The sequence below is a fragment of the Sinocyclocheilus anshuiensis genome, unplaced genomic scaffold (assembly GCF_001515605.1).
Source record: "Sinocyclocheilus anshuiensis isolate Anshui unplaced genomic scaffold, SAMN03320099.WGS_v1.1 scaffold2322, whole genome shotgun sequence".
Lineage (NCBI taxonomy): Eukaryota > Metazoa > Chordata > Actinopteri > Cypriniformes > Cyprinidae > Sinocyclocheilus > Sinocyclocheilus anshuiensis.
Window position 1 is genome coordinate 514,075 of NW_015556110.1, and position 12,481 is coordinate 526,555.

The 12,481-nt window shown below is 36.0% G+C and overlaps 2 protein-coding genes across 9 annotated transcripts in view; both read left to right on the top strand.

Annotated features, from left to right (window-relative positions):
• cad (carbamoyl-phosphate synthetase 2, aspartate transcarbamylase, and dihydroorotase) overlaps positions 1–3,548 on the top strand; it is a 31,848-nt gene extending 28,300 nt beyond the window's left edge. For all 4 annotated transcript variants that reach the window (XM_016470746.1, XM_016470747.1, XM_016470748.1 and 1 more), the window contains 6 exons: positions 1,150–1,362; positions 1,737–1,862; positions 2,054–2,209; positions 2,308–2,409; positions 2,494–2,588; positions 2,720–3,548. In XM_016470746.1, the coding sequence (XP_016326232.1) occupies positions 1,150–1,362; positions 1,737–1,862; positions 2,054–2,209; positions 2,308–2,409; positions 2,494–2,588; positions 2,720–2,819 (792 nt within the window). In that variant the 3' untranslated portion in view covers positions 2,820–3,548. The remainder of the gene's footprint in view (positions 1–1,149; positions 1,363–1,736; positions 1,863–2,053; positions 2,210–2,307; positions 2,410–2,493; positions 2,589–2,719) is intronic.
• Positions 3,549–4,340: 792 nt separating this feature from the next.
• dnajc5ga (DnaJ (Hsp40) homolog, subfamily C, member 5 gamma a) overlaps positions 4,341–12,481 on the top strand; it is a 13,117-nt gene continuing 4,976 nt past the window's right edge. For 3 of the 5 annotated variants that reach the window (XM_016470772.1, XM_016470771.1, XM_016470773.1), the window contains exons 1-4: positions 4,341–4,494; positions 7,309–7,442; positions 9,163–9,376; positions 10,136–10,295. In XM_016470772.1, coding sequence (XP_016326258.1) covers positions 7,318–7,442; positions 9,163–9,376; positions 10,136–10,295 — 499 coding nt within the window. In that variant the 5' untranslated portion in view covers positions 4,341–4,494; positions 7,309–7,317. Of the gene's footprint in view, positions 4,495–5,089; positions 5,163–7,308; positions 7,443–9,162; positions 9,377–10,135; positions 10,296–12,481 lie in introns of those variants that run through there. The other 2 variants (XM_016470769.1, XM_016470770.1) reach the window with 2 other exon arrangements.

Here is a 12,481-nt window from a genome sequence, read left to right on the forward strand (position 1 = left end):
AACGATGTTTCCTGTCGGCTCAATGTTTGAGTGGACTTTGCTGTTCCGATTCGCATGAACGATATACGAGTGGAGCAACTGAGCTGAGCGCACACGCATAGAGCGAGATAATACGCAGAGCGTCACACCACGTGAAAGTGAAACCTGAGCGGTGAACTAATTTTCGGCAGCCGAAATTTCGGTGCATCTCTAATTATTGGCGACATCAGAAATGGATATTATATAATAGATGCTTTTTTGAACATTTTAGCAATTTAAAAATATTAAAAAAGGATTTTTTACACGGCACCCCAGTTGGGAAACACTGCTGTAGATAAATAGATGTATAGATGGATATCAAATAAATGCTGCTCTTTTGAGCTTTGTAGTCATCAGTGATTCCTAAAAGTATAACACTTTTTCCACAAAAATATTTCAACAAAACAGCATTGAAGAATATTAACTGCTTTTGAACAGCAAATCATGGCTGACAGGTTACAGCTTTGCGTCACAGGAAAAAATTAAATTATAAAATATTACATTTATTTGAAATTCTAATATTTCATAATATTAGTTTTTACTGTATTTCGATTTAATAGATGCAGCCTTAGTGAGCATTGATAAGATCTTACAAAGTCTTACAGACCCCAAACTTTTGAACAGTAGTGTATGTGTATATGTGTGTATATATAATATACGAGAGAGAGAGAAAGTGAGGGCAAGTTGCCTGAAGGTAGATGGTGAGTCTCCTACTAATGGAATGGACTTGGCAATGGAATTAAGGATCCAGAATTCTTATTTGAAAGTGTGGAGTGAGCAAATTGAACCTTGATTCAACCTGTAGACCACAATACCTTTTGATTACGCTGATTAATTCTGTCCAATAGTAGAGTAGATGTCACTGGATGATTTATAGTTTATTACAGCCCATCTTGAGCATTCATTGCATAAACCTCCTCAGCAGGAGTATTTAACTGCTCAAGTCAGCAGCAGTCTGGAGACAGGGTGTTGTTCGATCTGGCAGTGACGTGTCAGTTTGAAGTAGATCTCTGCCTCAATGGGCATCTGTGGCCTTTGGAAACAACCTCTTGCTGAAGGAGATGTCTAAAACAGATGAAATAAGATGTTTTAAACTCTTTATTTAATTCCATTCTGCTTATCTTCTCCCAGGGTAAAGTCATGGCCTCCATGTTCTACGAGGTGAGCACTCGCACCTGCAGTTCGTTCGCAGCAGCCATGCACCGTCTGGGAGGGTCAGTGGTGCATTTCAGTGAGTCCACCTCCTCCACGCAGAAGGGCGAGTCTCTGGCTGATTCTGTTCACACCATGAGCTGCTACACTGATGTCATTGTTCTGCGCCACCCCATACCTGGAGCTGTAGAAGTGAGTCAAATGTTAATGCATTAATAGCAGAATTTTTAGCAGTCATTACTCCAGTTTTCAGTGTCATAAATGCTGTTTATTTGTAATGGAAATCTTTTGTACATATTTGTCACTTTTGATCAATTGAATGTATCCTTGATGAAAAAAAAGTATAAATTTTTCCCAAAAAAACCCTTTTGAAGAGTAGACAACATGACATCAAAATTGACATCTTTATAAATATTCCATGCCTTTCTGTGTGAGATTCATCAGTGTATGTTATGCATGTTAGGTTTTTTTTCCCCATCAATAAAATTAATTTATATATGTTAGTGTTTGCTAAAACAAATTGATCTGTGCGTCAGTCTAAACAAGAAAATGCTTCTGGTTTGTAGAGTGCAGCAAGGCATTGTCGGCGGCCAGTGATCAACGCTGGTGATGGGGTTGGAGAACATCCAACTCAGGCCCTTCTGGATATCTTTACAATCCGAGAGGAGCTGGGAACAGTCAATGGCATGACTGTGAGTACACGGGGGGGAAAATATTGTCATCTTAACTACTAGCTTGTTGAGATTTCCACTTGGAGCTGAAGTGTGTAATTTCTGTGCCACTAGCATCTCCAAACAGAATGTTGCAGTGTTGCTCCAGTTGTGATGCTCAGTTATGATTACTGTCTTGTGTAATTTTTGGATCTTTTTTTCTTAAATCTCAGATTACCATGGTAGGCGATCTGAAACATGGCCGCACCGTGCATTCTCTGGCTAGACTTCTCACTCAGTACAGGATCACCTTGCGTTACGTGGCCCCCAAGGACCTCAGCATGCCTGCCGAAATCATCGATTTTGTGGCCTCCAAAGGCATTAAACAGGTGTGTTTATATAGCCCATACTTGGGTGCTTTTCGTTTATTTGCATTGCTTTTTTTTTTTTCTCTTAAATGTCTAAACTTCTCTAACTATGTCCACAGGAGGAGTTTAACAGCATTGAAGAGGCCCTTCCAGAGACTGACGTCCTGTACATGACCAGAATACAGAAGGAGCGATTCGCCTCTGAAGAGGAGTACAAAGCGGTGAGATTTTGCCGAGAAGATCATTGCATCTGCTTTTATGTCTTAAATATCAGCATATTATTAATGATTTGCTCCTCCTGACAGTGTTTTGGCCAGTTCATCCTCACCCCACATATCATGACTGGAGCCAAAAGGAAGATGGTTGTTATGCATCCGCTTCCCAGAGTCAATGAAATCAGGTTTGCTAATCTTAATTCAATGCATCAGGATGAAATCAAATTTTAAGCAGGCAAAGTAGGAAGTTACATGAACTGGAGTGTTCAATACAGAGTTTTGCTTGCAGTCTTTCCTAATCGTATTTTGTTTTTAGTGTGGAAGTGGACACGGATCCTCGGGCTGCTTACTTCCGGCAGGCTGAGAATGGGATGTATATTCGGATGGCACTGCTGGCTACCGTGCTGGGTCGGTGAAGGGACCATCATAGTCTATTCTTGGACATTTGGTAGTAAAGGGAAATATTTTGTTAGCAACATACTGATTCCGTGACTGGTGTTCATTCTGTGTACGCTCCATATAGTTCCAGTAGGTGAGATTTTGTGAGATAAAGTACTCAGATTTATTGTTCCTTTCAGTACTGACTGCAATAAAATTCCATATGTTGAGTATTTGATTTAAAACAAGCACATTAACGCAAACACAGTGCAGTGTGGTTAAACTAGTTTCATTCTAAATATGTGAGATAGTTACATTAATGTAGCACTTGAAAGTAGCGGGTTGCTCAGTTTTTTCGTTTCATTTCAAAATTAGCTAGATTTAGCAAACAGTTATACAATAAACAATTGTACTACTACATCACTAACTGGTATAGTATTAATGTAAATGCTGTATGTTTTTTTTTGTTTTTGTTTTTTTTTGTGCGTTTACAACAATATAGACATCTTTACATGTGATCATGTTCATTTGGACATTCCAGTAGGGGACCAGACTTTTGTAACTCAATCTACTTTGTGCAAATACTAGTGCAGATACAGTATGGTAGGAAGATTGTTCATTACTGAGTAAAACTTTTGTAATTGTATTTTTAGACAATAAAAGAAATGCAATCTCGGATCTTTCTCTGCTTTTCCATATCTCTGTCGTTCTGTGTACTGGTACAAATGAAGGGAGAGAATATCAGTAAATCACTTGATCTGTTGGTAGGCGGTAAAATTGAATAAATGAACTCTTTCACTCAATGTATTCTACATTATTAATTTTTTGGTGACGTTGTCCTGTACTAATTAAATTGCATAAGAAAAATAAGTGCAAGTACACAAATGACGTCTGCCATATTGGGAAGAAAATGGGTATGTGTTGCTTTAGGAGCTGGCAGGATATTGTATGCTTGCAGTTAACAACTTGCCTAAAAGTAAAATCGAAACGGTTTACATTATTATCCCCAAAATCAAAAGAAATGGCTCATTACAAAATTTTAAATGAGCGTAAATTAGAGTACAATAATTATTTGTATCATTTTATTTTATTATTGCTACTATTTTTGAGTTGTGAAAATAAACCGAAACCCACTTCTCAATAACGCAATTGCTAAACTCCATGCTTTAGACGTTTATTTTGAAAAACTGAAACTACATAAAGCCTGATTTTTTTTTTTTTTTTTACATGATTTTACGTAGTATAATTGTAAATCATAAATTCAACTCTTGCTGCTTATGTGCGGTGCGTTTAATGTGTATTCTTGCCTTGACTAATGTCAAACCGTATAGAAGTTATTTGCTAACGTTAACCATTCATGATAGAATTGGTCCGGAGTCATTTGCGTAGATCAAAGTCAAAGCATCGATTACGCCCAATGGCATTCTACGGTCATAATCCATTAAACGAGAGTCGACTCCGCTAAAGCTTCGATTCTAATGAATCAATCGTGCCCCTACGCACCCTCTTTCAAGGGAGTCGAACATGCTGGCGATTCAGTTTAAAGAGTCGACTCAAATAATCAAACGCGTCCTCGGAGCGCTGTACGCTTTTAAGGGAGGACGTGCGGCGATAGCAATGAGGAGCTGTACATAGGATATATAAAGAACCATTCGGCTGAGTCCTCTATGATTCAGCCACAATTTATTATATCATATTACCACCCAGTTCAAGGTGAGTTTAAATCGACTGAGTTTAAATTTGCGGCCCAAATTCAACAGAAATCTGTTATCGTGGCTAGTTAGGCGTGCTAATGCTAACTGCCTAGCCAGCCGTTTGTTTTATCGATAAAAGTAATTGCAAATTCATAACGAACTCATAAACCAGTCAACATCGTGTGTGGATTTCATAATAGGTATTTAATGAATGTAAATCCGTTTAAGGTTATATATATTCCGTGGTTTTGTTGTCACTACGTTAACGTTAGATGTGAATTGGCCAGTCGAGTCTCGTGCTTTCCTCTCAGATCTGTCCAGATTTACCAATAATAAAGATGAATGAACTCCATGTTTACCTGTGTTAACTGAGCTTTAGAGTTTGTAGTTGCTCTTGTCCAGGTCAAACCAAACATGTCATGGTTAAACTGTGAGATTGAAGGAAAATACAAGGTTTGAAGGGGATAGTAATCTGTACTGGATTAAGACTGGATTATAGTTTTGCAAGGACACACGCCTGTTACAACAGCCAACAAGTAGTGTAAATATGATGACTATGATAATACCTCAGATGCATATCCACGACAGGATAAAAATAAACATTATCAATGGACACATGACGTCACAAGACGCAACCCAGATGTGTTTGGATGCCACGAGTAGGAGTTAACGCGTTTTTCTTTAACTGTATGTATTTGTTGACAAGTGCATAGAAACTATTGACTGTTGTGAAAGCCAATGAAGTTGAGCAAAGGATGTGACTATTTCTAATAACTACTGTTTTGTACGTCTTTTTGAAAAGCTGTTTTGAGCAGTATTATAGTTTTTGATACATGTCATTATTAATAACCTGTTTGTCAATCAAGATTGGACAAGACATGCTTACCTGGTCTTTGAGATGGGAGGTAATGATTTACTGCTAGTGTTGTTTGAGTTTGACCAATCGACCGTTTATCAGAAGCCACTCTACGAAGAAACAAGTGCAAAGAAAATGTGCAAATGAAATAGAAATCAGTATTTATTATGTTTTGATTAAATCATGCACTGGTCCTTTGAAATATTTTTTAACCCACAATGGTGCTAAAGTAATGTTAAAATGAACGCATTTAAAGTGTTTTAAATGCTTTAATTCCAAGGCATTTGACAATTTATGTTGAGGAAAAGCTGAATTTTCATCAGACATTAATTCAGTCTTCAATGTCACATGATCCTTCAGGAATAATTTTAATATGCTGATTTGGTGTTATGTTAAACATATTTTTGTGGAAACCATAATACATTTTTTGTAACATTATAAATATTTTTACTGTCGAATGAAAGTATTCGGCTTTTTCTTAGGACCTCAAAACCATCTTCAAACATCTGGCAGAATTATGAAAATCATGTTATTATATTAGCTACCTTGGTTTGTAAAGAGCTTGTTGTTCATTTTCTAACAATTTTGTGCTTCCCAGTAAACTGAGTGTTGATGTAAGCTGCATGAGGTTTGAATTGACATATAAAGTTGTATCAGCTTCATCATGTGACACTGCTTCATTTAGGAGCTTTGAGCCAGTTGTCATCATCTGGAAGAAAGTGACCTGTGTGATTAGTGTGCTTTCTCATTAGACATGACACAGCCGCTAGATTCATCTGAAATACATTGACTGTAGAGTTAAGCCTAGGATAAGCTTACAGCTTGATGAACAGGTTCTTCTGAAACTCGCACAGCTGCAGTCTGATACGGGTGATTGTTTGAAAATGTTCATAAACGTTCTTTAATGAAAATGTCAATCTGTCTTATGATTGTTTTAACAGCCTGTGATACCTCTGGCAGTGTGGTCATCTGTTAACTGCCTCCAACCTTTTCTCGAATGAATGAATTGAATTATTTCAAGCTTCAAAAGTCACTTTGGCTTAGTAGTTTGGAACAGGGAAAGATAAAATAGTGCAGCAGTAGGTTTTGTTTTTTTTTTAGTGTAAAATCCAATGATTTCCTAAATAAACATTTGTAAGACTGTCTAAAGAATGAATTATATCTGTAATGGCAAAGCTGAAATTTCAGCAGTCTTTAGTGTCACATGATCCTTCTCAAAAACATTGGTTATTATTATCAATGTTGAAAACGGTTGTGCTGCTTAATGTCTTTGTGGAAACCGTAAAAAAAATATTTTTTTTCAGGATTCTTTGAGGAGAAGAAAGTTAAAAGAACAGCATTTATTTGAGATAGAAATCTTTCCTAACATTTCAAATGTCAAAGGTTAAGGAATGTGTGCTAGTTTAAACTTGAGAATTATTAATTACACAATAGTGGTGGTGATGATGTGGTTCAACAGGTATGTCTCAAAAAGATCCACTCTTTAGTTTTTTAAATCGCTTAAAATAGGCTTTCATGATCAGGGAAGGTGTCGTGTGTACAAGCGCCTAATAGCCTTTGTCAACATGGAGTTGTCATCTGTGAGATCAGCAAAACATAATCATCTTAAGCAAAGACATTGAGAATGGGGAAGCCAATGTTTTGCACACCATTGCATCCTGTGATTATGAGAGGAAACATCTCATCTAATAAAAGTTTTCTCCGTAGTGTTTATCATTTCCTGGTGGATAAGGATATGAAAACTGCACCGTTTTTTTGTTTTCCCAACATTAACACCGGATTCACCTTCGCCACACCTTGTGTTCGCACAGTGTGTTGTTAAACTAGAGCTGAGTGCTTTCTGCTTGCTTTGGCTGTGTACATTGTCTTATATGTCAATATTGTGATGCTGAGTTCTTTGAAGAGCAGCTCCCATTGGACACTTTTTCGTTTAAATATGCAAATGCATAATTCTGTCTCTTTTTTCCTGTTCTCCAGCATTGAATCATGGCAGACGCCAAGCCGCCCTCTGACAGGCCTCAGAGGAAGATGTCCACTACAGGAGACAGTTTATACAAGGTGCTGGGACTGGAGAAAGGGGCCACAGCAGAGGACATTAAAAGAGCTTACAGGTACACTAAACTCTGTCACATTAACTTGCAATTATTCAAATTTCTTTAGAAATAGTGGATAAAGAATATTTTAAATCTGTTTATAAAAATTCTAGACTACATTCACCAGTGCTGCTATCATACTGACAATTATTGCACTGTGTACCACAATTATTGCACTATAATATCTAAATTTACCATTTATATACCATGTCATTATTATATACATTTTTTTAAATATTTATTATAGTATGCTAACTTTAGTGATTTAAAAATAATATATACTAGTACTAAATTGTTTTCTTTATTTATTACTTGTTCTTATTTAATTTAAAAATAAACATAAATTGTAATTACATTTAGCAAAAATTGTATAGAAATGTTTATTAATAAATTATTTTGACATGTTTTATGTTCAGCATTGTATCCAAGTTAAATCCAAGGAAAATATTTTTCTTTACTTTAAAGCAGCAAGAGCTTGCCTTGATTCTTACAAAACTTCTGAACAAACATACTGACTACTTTCACTATATGTATTAGGGATGCACCGAATGTTTGGCAACTGAAATTATTCCGAATAAGCAAAAAGACTGTACCGAACAATGACGTGACGCGATCAAATAGTAACCAGCGCCGAGTGAGAGGTGCGCACTCTTTATAACGCAGCACACATGTCAGCAGTGTGGAAGCATTTAAAACTGTCTGAGAAAGATGCAGGGTGATTGTTGCTGGTTACTGTATGATGACTGAAATCGCGAAATGGCCTTAAACAGTTAGTAAATAAACTGCAGAACATTATGTTTTCTAATACATGCACGCATTGCATGTAGGGCTGTGTGATTAATCGAAATCGTCATAAAATCACGATTTGAGCTTGCGCGATTTCTAAGTCGCTTTATAGCACGATTTTCCGTGCCCCCGACCTCCCGCAGTATGCTATCCGAACCAATCAGAATGCAGCGCACCTAAATGGAGCACGAGAACAGAACAGACCGGGCGGGCATACAAATGTAACGCCAGGTTCACACACTCCGTCTGTGCTGCGTATTTTTTCCGCGCCCATGTTAACGGATCAGAGCGTTCACACTGCACGCGATTGCGGTCCGAAAAAAAAATCCCTGGACATGGGATTTATTATAATTTTTTTTTCTGCCATATATGTCTATTCTAGAGACATTTTGTTACACCTTTACTTAGTGATCATTTTGCCTTATGTCTGTTCTAGAGGCATGTTACAGCTTTTTGATAACGCTCTAATTGGTTTTCTTTTAGAAATGTTTCAAATTCACACTGAATGCATTAATGACTGTAATCACATTTTTATGAATTTTTACAAGGCATGTGACAATGCAATACGTTCTATTTATTATAACATTCACACACAGTGTTCATATTGGGAGCTGTAATATTTTCTAATGTTTTTAAAAAAGTTTCTTCTGCTCAGCAAGGCTGCTTTCATTAAAAAAAATACATGCCTTATTCAAGAAGGGGGTCTGATGGCCAAACAATATTATTTTACTAACTTTATTAATTTTAAGTTAGTATATAATGAGATGATTATTCAAATTTTGATTTTGTATACCATAGTTTTGCAAAATACACAAATAAAAAAATGTGTATTTCATTGTTTATTTTTTTTCTTCAATTTTTTTGTATTTTGCGTAACCATGATAGTCAAAATTTGATTAATCATTTGATTCATCATTGCAACAAAGTTGTAAGATTCAGGAGTGTTTTACAGAAAACTGGCTCTGAAATACCATCCAGACAAGAATCCAGACAACCCCGAAGCAGCAGAAAAGTTCAAAGAAATCAACAATGCCAACTCAATCCTCACTGATGAGACCAAGCGCAAGATCTACGATGAATATGGCTCCATGGGGCTCTACGTGTCCGAGCAGTTTGGAGAAGAGAGTGTCAAATACTATTTCCTCATGTCGAAGTGTTGGTTCAAGGTGATGTCCCTATAAACAACTTTATTATGCATCAGTAAATAAAAGCTCTATGTTACAGATTGTCTTTACTGTAAACAAAGTGTGTTGACCTAAACTGACATTCTGAAGTGATGTTAACTTACAGATACCGTTTTAAAGAAATAAGGAATTACATAGTTTTTCTTGGTGTGAATTTTTTTTAAATTCTGTTTATGAAGTATTATTAGAAAGATGATCAAAAATAAACGGTGTTTAGTGCTATATGTCCTTGGTGGGTTTCTGTCACTAGAAGCGATGAGTAGGCAATGGAAATTGAATTGAGAATAGAGCAGAATGATTGCAGAAGGAAATTGGTGTCACCCCAATCTGCTCCGACAATCTGAATAGAACGGACATTATTTAGCGAGCTTTGTTCTCTTTGAGATGCTACATTTTGAATTTACTTTACAAATGATAGTGGCTTTTGATCCACATGTGATCATTTTCTCAAATAGGCTTAATGCAGAAAGCAAGACAGCTGAGCCTGATTAAAATGCATCAGCCTTTTTTGATCTACAAAGCTATAAATAAATGCTGATGTGCTTTGTTTTTGCCAATCAATTCCCTTGTGTTTCAGCTTAGATCTTTCAAACAGCTCCTCGAACTTCCTAGCATGACAAATATTGTAACTGACTAGTAGCCAGTTGTAGCATCTTGCAAACTTCTCCTGTCGCTGTGACATTAAACATGTGCCTTTCCGAGAGAGACGTCTCTGATCTGGGGTCTGTGTCTTTACCACAGGCTATGGTCATGTGCTGTGCCGTTTTCTCCTGTTGCTGCTGCTGTTGCTGCTGCTGTTTCTGCTGTGGAAAGTGCAAACCACCAGAGGAGGATGAGAACTACCAGTACGTGGACCCAGAAGACCTGGAGGCCCAGATCAAAGCAGAGCAGGATGGAGGAGGTGAGCCTTAAGTTGGTTAGGAAGGGGTGTGTGTTTTGTAAGGGGTGTGTGTTTTGACTCTTCTTTTAGATAGTTGACTGGAACCGTATTGCTATGGTTTGCTGATGTCACGAGTTGTTCAAAAGACTTGTGAACTCAGGAATTGCCAGTTTGAATCGCTCTGATGAATGCTTCACTGAATGAACTCAATGAATGGCCTTTGTATCAAATGAATTGATCTATATCTGAATTGTAGAACTGCAAGTTATTACTTTCCGATATTTGTACTTTATGTATTACTGTTTATGTACACTACCAGTCAAAGGTTTTTAGTTTTTTCTCTCATCCTCACCAAGGCTGCATTTATTTGATTATAAATACAGTCAAAATTAATATTTTGAAATATTAAAATTGAAAACAACTTTTCTCTATTTGAGTATATTTTAAAATTTAATTTATTTATTTGATGGTAAAGCTGAATTTTCAGCAGCCATTACTCCAGTCTTCAGCAGTACAAGATCTTTCAGAAATCATTTTAACATGATGATTTGATGGTCAAAAACAATAAAAAATACAAAATTTGGGTAACACTTTACTTAAAGCCTTTATGTATAATGCATTATAAAGGGTTATTAAAGGATATAATGCATTATAATTGTTCATAATGTGCATTGTAATATATTATATCTAATTATAATAGAATTTAAAATACATAGTGTAACAATGAATTGGTAAGTATTATAATGTATTAACTGTGGTTACAATTAATCATGAGATTGTACAATGCATTATAATGTGCATGACAAGGCATAATTAGTGCATTAAGACTACTTTTATAATGCATTATACATGAAGGCTTTAAGTAAAGTGTTACCAACATTTCTTATTTTTATTCCAGTTGGAAGTTGTGCTGCCTAATATTTTTGCATTTATTTGAAATAGAAATCTTTTGTAAAGATTATAAATGTCTTTATGGTCACTTTTGATCAGTATAATGCATCGATAAATAAAAGTATTTTATTTATCTGACCCCAAATGTTTGAATGGTAGTGGATAATTTAGGCTAACCTTTTTAAATATATACAACTCTTAGGCAGACATCATTGAAAGTAATAACTTGCAGTTATATAGTTAAAATAAATACACTTGATCCATTTATTAATATCTAGCACTACTGGCCATATAACGCCTTTATTTTACAAGGGAATACTAGCTCGGCTTTTGTTCAAATCAATGCTAAAACCTCAGCCACAGTTGAGAAGGTGTCTGATCTCTGCTGTCTCAGTAGAGACACGTGATGTTGCTCAGGTGGCATGAACAGCAGGAGCAAATTTAACAGATCAAGCAAAAACACTAAACATGCAGCTATTTATAACTCTGATTCTGTATATATAGATGTCAGTGCTTTAGTTGGGTCGCCCTCTGAGGTTGTTTATTATATTTGCTCATACATGAGGTTAGGGATTCAACATCATAAATTGAAGAAAAAAAAACAAGTGTGATCATTTCTGATGGTAAAAATTAGCTTTTTTCATACTCTCAAGTCCTTTAAGAGAAATATCACTGAGGACATGTTTTGTCTAAAAAGAAGATGGATTGCCTCAGATTCATATTAAATTGAATAGTCAGAATCACCTATCATCTTCAAATGTTGCTGCACAGCATTTTATATTAATAGCCCATGTCTGTATTCTGGTCTAATCTAGTGTTTGAAATGACTTGAAGGTGTATGCAGTTTATCTTCATGTTTAACACTGAAATGAATGAAGTGTCAAATAAGACGGGACTCATCTCAGTTGTCTGTCCTTGGCCATTTCCATGATAGACATTTTGAGCATTCAAGTGATGTATGTATCAGTCATCTAGGACATTGGGTATTGAGCGCCTCTTGTCTTCCTGATGTAATATAGCTTTTATATTATTTATGGAGTGCAAGCACAAGGTGTTTGGTCATTTTTTTGTTGTCTAAATTTAGCACTGGCAAATGTACGACAGTCAAGTTGAGTAGACAAGAAATACAGGCATGTTACAGGTTTCACGAAACCTTTCGAATGTTTTTGTTTAGGTTTTTTTTTTTTCACATATCCTGTTATTCTTAAAGATGCCAACTTGTGTATTTGAAAGTGTTGTCTTTTATACAGGTGCATCTCAATAAATTAGAATGTCGTGGAAAAGTTCATTTATTTCAGTAATTCAACTCAAATTGT